Source organism: Alosa pseudoharengus, unplaced genomic scaffold, assembly GCF_046254945.1.
Source record: "Alosa pseudoharengus isolate Yale_2024_CS ecotype anadromous, Long Island Sound unplaced genomic scaffold, YU_APseudo_1.1 YU_APseudo_1.1_scf_9, whole genome shotgun sequence".
Taxonomy (NCBI): Eukaryota; Metazoa; Chordata; class Actinopteri; order Clupeiformes; family Clupeidae; genus Alosa; species Alosa pseudoharengus.
Genome location: NW_027468881.1, coordinates 33,248,449 through 33,257,409, shown reverse-complemented (window position 1 = coordinate 33,257,409; position 8,961 = coordinate 33,248,449). Strand labels below are relative to the sequence as shown.

At 48.1% G+C, this 8,961-nt stretch overlaps 1 protein-coding gene across 1 annotated transcript in view; it reads right to left on the bottom strand.

The window, feature by feature from the left end:
• The window catches only part of skia (v-ski avian sarcoma viral oncogene homolog a), an 83,158-nt gene extending 80,484 nt beyond the window's left edge, over window positions 1–2,674 (bottom strand). The window contains exon 1 of the mRNA XM_076276960.1: window positions 1,303–2,674. Coding sequence (XP_076133075.1) covers window positions 1,303–2,208 — 906 coding nt within the window. The 5' untranslated portion in view covers window positions 2,209–2,674. The remainder of the gene's footprint in view (window positions 1–1,302) is intronic.
• Window positions 2,675–8,961: the final 6,287 nt, after the last annotated feature.

Here is an 8,961-nt window from a genome sequence, read left to right as displayed (position 1 = left end):
GAAGCCCAAGTTACAACACACCCTGTCACAGCCGACAGAGAAGGCCCCAAATCACAGCCCAGACAGGCACGGCCTGCTGAATCTAGCCAAACTCACAGCACCACGGCTTTCCTCCTGGCTTTTGCGCACAAAAGAGTTTAATTACTGTGTAATTATCATCTGTCACAAATACAGACAGCAGTATCGTGGCCACCGTCCCCTAGATCGGAGTGGAAACTGTAGAGGTATGTTTTAAGTATACAAGAGGACAGCTTTACTGCCTTTACTTCCCTGCCAAGAGCTTCCCATGGAGTAGAAACGAGTTTTCGCGGTTGGTTTTGTGCGTCAGACGCGCAGACACAACAGTCTACAGATGCGGCGCTCCTGAGAGGCAGAGTTAACCCCCCTCTGCGTCTGCTTACTGGCTTGAGCGCAACGCCATTAGCGCTGGATGGCCCTATCATTAAAACCACATCCACACTCAAGCACCGCAGATAACCAACAGCCACAACTTTTTTACCGCATTTCCATCACACAGGAACACAAGCACACCAACCGGATATTTCCAACAGAGAGGACCAAGCAGCGGCCAAAACATAGTAAACGCCATTAATACAACCAACTGCGTTCTCGTTTTCTCAATATCTTGCAATTAGCGGTACTAAAAGACCATTTGTTTGCGAACACATTAGCATACACAGTAGGCCTACGGCCAATGGCAGCTCGCCGCCAGCACCTATAGGGGGTGTTTTACAGACAAATAATTGTTTTATAACCTCAGAGGCGTTCTTGTTGTCATTGGTGGTCAATCAGGAACAGTATGTGAAATGCAATTATGACCTAATGCGTCTTGTAACCTGGGTCAATTGCGGCCCCTAGCCCTGGCCAGTGAGTTCCCACTGGCCACACTAAATTATTGAGGGAAGTAACGACTCTAATCGTTGGTCAAAACACGTGGAGATCATTAGCTGAAAGAAGGAAAGGCGCAAATGGATAACGTGACCAGGAGGGGAGCTGAATTGTATTTTTTTCGACAGCTCTGAGCGCTTTTGTTAGTCCTCGCCGCCCACACGCTGCTGCTAGACTAAGATACATGAGCAAGTAGGCAGTGGAGAGTAGCCCCGACACATTGCGTAAAGCCCAAGTAAAACGCACCATTTGCTCTAGTACCATCACCGGCTTGGCCGCCACCCAAATTCCCATTCCAACTTGGCCGCGGTCGCCAGATGGGACAGACTCAAACTTCAGTGAGGTCATCAGTCAGTGGTGGTGGTGGGGGGCGACAGGCAACACAAAACAACAGATTTTTAAAAAGACACCTACCCTTGACGCTTTCCTCTTGTACTTGTTGGCGAAGTCGAATTTCTCCTTGATTTCGTCCAGGAGTTGTTCCAGGCGAACCTTTTCCTCTTTGCCGTTGTAATCCTGGCTAAGGAGCATGTATGCCCGCCAGTTGGCTGAGTCGAAGCCCCAGTGGCAAGTCCTGTTCTCCAACAATTTGTGACTGTGAACCACGAACTTATGCGGGGGAAACATAAGCCTGCAGTCCATGCACTGGATGCAGGCGGCGTTCGGACTGGCGTACAGCTCGGGCACCATGAGCCCCTTGCAGCGACCGAAGCACTCGTGATACACTTTGAAGCTCTTCTCCGTAAGCTCGAGCTCCAGGGGCCCCGTAAAGTCCTTCTTGCAGTGCGGCGGGTATGTTCCCCCGTAGATCAGGGCGTTGCAGAGGCGCTCCGCGTCCGTTTTGGTGATTAATCCGCAGGAAGGCGCGGAGAAGGGAAGGATCCCCATAACTTTGAGTATTTCCAGCTGGTCGGCGGTGCACCGGGAGCAGTAGATGTGGAGGTCGTCACACACCGAGTTGATCTGCTGGAGGGAGAAATCCCGCAGCACTGTGTTGAGGATCTGCGGCAGACAAAGCCGCTTCTCGCCGCCGACCACGAAGCATGAGATAGTCTCGGACTCCAGGACTGTCTCGCACCTCTCAGTGGAGCGGTCGGACGGGATGAAAAGGGGCCCCGGCATCACCGGCGGAGGCTGCATCGGCAAATGAAGAACGGGCTCCGGCTCTTTCCCCTCTTTCTTGAATAAAAGCTCATGATTCCATCGGGCAGAAAATGCCGCCGGTCCTCCCAGAGAACTCATAGAACTCAAATGGAACTGTTTGAGAGTCTGCTTCAGACCGGGGTGAGGTTGAAAGCTTTGGCGAGTTACAGTCTCCATGTTTTCCGCGCTGTTCCTGAACCGTGAGTTATTTTAAATGCGGGGAAAGCGACTATAACAAATGCCTCAGTTTCTCCAGATTCTCGGTAAATCCCAGCTCTCCCAAAGTTAGCACAGAACAGAAAGCGCTTCATCAATTATCCGTTAAAAACGAGTTTTGAATTCCCTTTTTCTAAGCGAACGGCACCACCGGCGAGTTAGCCCTGCAGTAAGAGAGATCCCGAATGTCCATATCTCCACACGGGTCCTTCAAACTCCACCGCAAGCGAAAAAATCCACTAAAATATCCACTCAAAACACTTTCCAGTACAGTCCAGACGTGTAGTCCTTCATTCGATGAAAGGAAATATACAATCCACACTCTTCTAGTGCTTCTTCGGTTCGAATTCTGCAGCACAGCGCACGCACACACACACAGTCTACCCCTGCAGCTCGCTGTAACTGAGTGCGAGTGTGTATGTGTGTGTGAGGGAGTGTGTCGCGATGGCCAGCCTGTGAGCTAGATTGCTCTCTCTCTCTCTCGCTCGCTCTCTCTCTCTCTCTTTCTCTCTCGCTCGCTCACCCTCGCTATCGCCCTCCCCCGCAGTCGGCCCCCCTCCCTCAGTGTTTGTGTGCGTCTGGCTCAGTCATTGAATCCCAGCCAAGAATGTGACTGACTCCGCAGGCTGGCTCTTCCAGGAACAAGCCGTCACTCCCCCGCTTCTCTTATGGCCGCAGCCTCGTGTGGCCTCTGTAAAGGCAGAGGGGGGAAAGAGGGAGAAGGAGCGGGAGAGAGAGGGCGCATTTGGGCATGGTGAATCACTTGGTTAGCGGCACAGCACAGCGCGTCTGTAACCGAGAGAGGATGGGTGGAGTTTGGACCAGACGTTCTCATTTAGACTGGAAGGGAAATGCAAATTGCACGACGGACCGCGGCGATGTTATTTACGTCCGTTTTTTCCACAGACAGAAATCCACTGCAAACTGAGAAAGCAGTCGGCAAACTCCACGCCCGGAAACTATCATTATGAAATCTTTGATTATGAAACTTGGCAGAAGTTCTTCCAATAGCCTACATGTAGCATGTTATTATTATTATTATTATTATTATTATTATTATTATTATTATTATTAAGAGAACACCACTGATTGCAGCCTACTAAGTGTTTTTTTTTATTGATAGGCTATTATTAGTGCAAGCCAATTGCGCAGATGTATAATCCGTTTTTGCTGAACTAAAAATAGACTACACCATTGGGGAAAGCTTTGTGTTGAACTCTTTATCAAGTATTTTTTTTATCCTAAAATCTACATACCTGAGAATTTATCAAATAGACTATTAAAAATAATGTAGGCTACAACTTTAAAGTTATTTCAAAATGTTCCTGAAATATCCAGTTTTCCTTTTTAAACAGTTAAAAACACACAGTCTGGGTAAAAATCCGCGCTATGGATTAGCTACTTAAATTTTTATGACTACAACAGTATAGTCTATAACTCATCTAGATTAGTTTAAGCAGAGCAGTAGATACAGCTCTGGTTTAACTGTGCTGATAGCTCCCTCTAGCAGGAAAGGGGCGTCACTACAGTCCAGCTTCCGCGTCTTCATTGTCGCATTCAAATCCTAATTGTTAGATGTTCATGAAATTTTGGTAAATTCAGCAGGTGATGGAAATAGAAAGAAATTAATCATTTAGTTGTAAACAGGGTCTTTCTTACCCCCTCACTCTTGGGACTTTGGTGTCCATCTCCGATTCTGACCCTGGACGATCGGACAATAGCATCTGACTTGACCTCCAGTCAAATATTAACCAGATCGGGCACCGTGGTTGAGCTTAGTGGGAAGATAACCCCCATCAGTCGAAGCGCCATTTCTCAACTTATGCTTCGACAGATTCAATTTAAATGGATGGGGGCTTGAATGGCTTCACTGGTAAACTAATGGATTTTTGGTTAAGGGGTAGGGCTGCATATAAAAGGGCTTTTAGTAGGCCTATAGGTCCCTTTTGGGACCTTTAGAAACATAAGAAACGGTATATTTTTAGATATAATTCGCAAAGCAAGTGAACACATGTTTAGAAGTGCAATCCAGTGATGCATGGGCTACATTTGACAGGAACGCAGCGGAGATTAATGTTGAGGTGCATCTACACCCTGTCAATCAGAGCTTTCAAATCTTTTTTTTGTTTTGTTAACGTGTAACCAGTTTGCCCAATGAGCGTGAAGTTGAAGTGGTTTCAGTAGTATACTCTGGCAGTTCACTTGGTTGTAAACTATTAAGCTTGTGAATGAAATGGGCATGGCGTGGAGGAGAGAGAGTAAACGGATAAGAGCACCTCAACAGTGAAATGCTCTCTGCTCCTATGCTGAGTGAGTGCTGACAGCAGCATATGCACATTCATACAGGCGCTTGCGCGAACGCACGCACGCACGCACAGCAATACCAAAACTAGAGAACCCAGCTCAGAGGACAAAGACAGCCAACGTATCACACTAAAATGGAATAATAACTCTCTCTCTCTTTCTCTCTCTCTCACACACACACAATTTTCTCCATTCTTGACAGGGTTTGGAGAGAGTGCTCCTCGACTCCTCTATTTTTACTTAGCCTCTTCCATCCTTCCATCCCGTATCCATGGCAACCCCTCACAACATTGCCTCACAAATCCTAATGACATAAGCATTCTTTCCTGGACACAGCTAGGCTGTCGCCTCTCCGACTCCCTCCATCTCTCTCTCTCTCTCTCCATCTCTCTCTTCCTCTCGGTAAGTTTCCCTCTTCATCTCACTCTCCCTTTCTCTCTTTCTCCCTCTTTCTCATCCTCTCTCTCTCTCTCTCTCTCTCTCTCTCTTTCTCCTCTCTCTTCCCACCGATCTCTCTCATGTCTGTTTTTTGACTTCCTTGCTGTGGTAAAGCACCACCACGTAGTGTCAGCACCACTGGAACTTTCTGGAATTCTCATTCTTATTCAAAATTTACCTCATCCCTTCCACTGCCCTAGGGCTGTTTTTCTCTCCTTCAGAGCGATAGAGAAGGGGAGAGAGAGAGAGAGAGAGAGAGAGAGAGAGAGAGAGAGAGAGAAAAAGAGAGAGAGAGAGAGAGGGGTCTTTCTGCCTGGTGCCCACTGATCTGCTTGTTTCCCTACCCTGACTTCCCTGCCAGGGCTTTTCCATGGCCATCTGATCCTGGTGCCGAGTCGACTCGACTGACCGACCATCAGGTTCTCTCACTGAGCGTAACCATTACACCAGGGGTGTTACTTTCCATGCCACACTCTTATGTCAGTAGTCATCTCTTCCAGCTTGTGTACTATTGACCCGAGGACACATTCAAGTATCTCTCTCTCTCTCTCTCTCTCTCTCACTCACACACACACACTGAGTAGGCCTAAATGTGATCATAGTCCTGGGCTTAGAAATCCTCAGTGTGAACTTGTAATGACTATCTATTGAGCAACTGAACTTATGTGCCCCAAAGAAGAGACTAAAGCTATAGCCTGTTGTCTTCCCATGAAAATAGGAGAAATGTCAAATGAGTAAGCTATTGCCTACAGATCTAGTAGACTGGTTTAGGCTTGGCCTACTTGTTTTGAAAAACTTTGTTTTTTCAGATTCAGTTTTTTATTGGCCAAGTAGGCTATACTTACAAAGGCTATACAAGGAATTTGACTTCGGTAGATGATAAACTCTGTACAAGTTTTGTTTGTACAAGTCTTGTTTTTGTATGTTCTGTGTGTATGATCTGATATTTATCGACCCAATTCTGATATTGGTCATTGTTCCGTCGAAGTGCTGTGTAAAGCTGAATTTTTACATGGTTGGCTCTCTAAGGGCTTGCCTCTGGGTCTTCAGCTGATGGCGGGACGTCCTGCGCATTAGTAGCGCAACGCCGAGACTCCCAAATATAGACAAGGGAGCCTCCCACTCACGGAAGTATATTCAAGTTTTTTAGCGGAAGGTTCTTTACGCTGACAAATGTAAAGTAGGCTAACGTTCGCTTAAACATCTAAGCAATGACAGAAAAACATCCCGTATCCAAACTGAAAAGAAGGAAAACCTCACTGGAAGAATGTAAATCTGAGCAACCTCATCGGACTGTACCTCGAGAGAGCATGGGAAGTTTTCTTGCACTACAGGAACAGCGGCCCAGCTGCAACAGAGCAGCCTAGTAAGAGGGCTTAACTTAACACTTGTCTGTTAATAATCAAATATTTTAGCTGTCATAGCTAAGTGTTAAATTTAGCGCTGACACATCTGAAGCATCAGTGAAAAAAGTAGCCTAATAATCGCAGCGTGTGAAAAGCTTAAGGTATAGTCTGTAACTGTTAATAAACAGCCCTTAGACCAACGACTGCAACCTTGAGCATAACTTGCAACCTTGCATATCACCCTTTCACAGTCTCTTGACAAAATGTACACAACTACATGTACACACTTTTAAACTCAGACCCTCACCCTCTCAACAATGCACACACTCAGAAAGCAAAAGAGTCCTTTGAACCTGACCTGCTTTCAGCAACCCTGGTATCTTGAATTTCCCCTGGGGATCAATAAAGTATCTATCTATCTATCTATCTATCTATCTATCTATCTATCTATCTATCTATCTAACTGTGAGGAGAGAGTGTGCAAATCCAAGATCAAGATTTTAGGGCGCATCTGTAAAGGTTCAGGCCAGGCTTTAGTCAGGAGGACATTGGCATCAGATCGGGCCAAAGTACCTATTATTACATTAGTTGTAGTTAGTAGTTGGCCAAGGGTGCTGTAGGGTGATGCCAACGCACCTCTTATGATCCACTCTGTGTGTGCTGTTGTGTTGTGTGCTTGCCAGCTGCCCCAGCGGAGCGGTGCAGGATGTCCAGGACTGGTGGGCCAAGCCTGGGCTGCCCCCCCTGGAGAGGCTGTGGGCTCTAACCCTGCAGGCCTTCAGTGCCCAGCCTCTAGAACCTTCCGCCACAGAGCAGCTGCCCGAACTCCCACCGCCACACACACAGGTAGCACTGCAGCTCTCTAGTCTCTCTCTCTCTCATTCATTAGCTTATTTTGTTTTTTCATTCATTCATTCATTCATTCATTCATACTCTTTCTTTTAATCTGTACATCAGTTTATGTTTTTATTTTATTTAGCACACCCCCACCGTGTGTCTGCCATGTCTGGTATGATTGTGATGCGGGTGCAGGAGTAGCCCATTCTATTTCCCTTAATAACTCTGAAATGTCAATGTTAGCTGGCGAAGCCGAAAGCCTTTTTGATAAAGGCATCTGGGTTGAACCTGTAAGGATTACGTGTCTGTGAGTCTCATAGCAGTATTTGTAGGCATGGGGATCTGCCCTGAGACACACACACACACACACACACACACACACACACACACACACACACACACACACACACACAGACACACACACACACACAGACACACACACACACACAGACACACACACAGACACACACACACACACACACACACACACACACACACACACACACACACTCACTCACATTGATGTGTGTGGCACTTTTGGGACACGTCCTGTCAGGCCCCGTGAAGTGTGTGTGACAGGAAGCTGATGCAGCTGCAGCAGTGTGGCGGTCCTGATGCGAGCCTGCAGCAGCATCCTCTACTCTCCTCACCAGCATCCTCCGCAGTGACAGACATTCGCCATGACAACAGACATGCTGGCAGCTGTGGAATCAGCCCAGTGTAGCGGATGCCTCTCCTCCTGCAGTGGGTGGGCTGGCACTTAGACTGAGGGCCAATATCAGAATGTACCAGACAGCTGGTTTGTGTCATCCTTTGCCTGTGTGTTTGTGTGTGCACGCATGTCTGCGTCGGCACATGTGTGTGTGTGTGTGTGTGTGTGTGTGTGTGTGTGTGCGTGTCTGTGTGTGTGTGTCTGTGTGTGTATGTTTGTGTGTGCGCGTGTGTCTGCGTCTGCACGTGTGTGTGTGCGTGCGCGTGTCTGCACGTGTGTGTGTGTGTGTGTGTGAGGGCAGGGATGGGGCTGGCTGATCTCCGTATTATAGGAATTAAAGTGCCTGTGTGAATAAAGGGCTGTTGATGTCCCTAATTGTATGCTATTTACCCAGAAATGTCAAAAGCCACATCCACACTCTCTTTGTCATTCTCTCTCTCTCTCTTTCTGTCTGTCTCTCTCCCTCCCTCACATCACTTGCCTTGTCTCTTGCTCTCTCTCTTTATCTTGCTACATTTCCATCTCCCTATTTCTTTATTCCCTCTGTTTGTCATCGTTCTTCTTCTGGTCTTCTTTATCATGCCATCCCCACTGATATTTGTGTTACCATTTGGTCTCTTTCTCCTCCATCATTTTTGGTCTCTCTCTTTTTCTCTTTCTCCTGTATTCATATTTTGTCTTCTGCTGCCTCCCTCTGTCTCTCCCACTCTTTTTCTTTCTCTCCACCTCCCACTCTCTCTCTCTCTCTCTCTCTTTCTCTCTCTCTCTCTCTTCGCCTGCAGACATGTGCCAGGGTGAAGCCAGCCGAGTGGAGGTGGTGTTGCCTTGGCGACGAGGTGGGCGCTCTTCCAGAGCGGCCGGTGGTGGCCCAGCGTGCGCCCGCCAGCGCTGCCAGCTCAGGTCAGCGTGTGCCCGTCACCCCTGCCAACGCCGTTCCCACGGAGACCACGTGCCTTTCGCGCCGCGGCGCTCCGGAGCCTGAGGGCGCGTGTGCCGGTGCCAGCGGCCAGGCCCGTGGCACGGCGGGTCAGGAGGGTGAGGAGGAAGTGGACGGCGGGCGCCGCAGCGGCCCTGTCG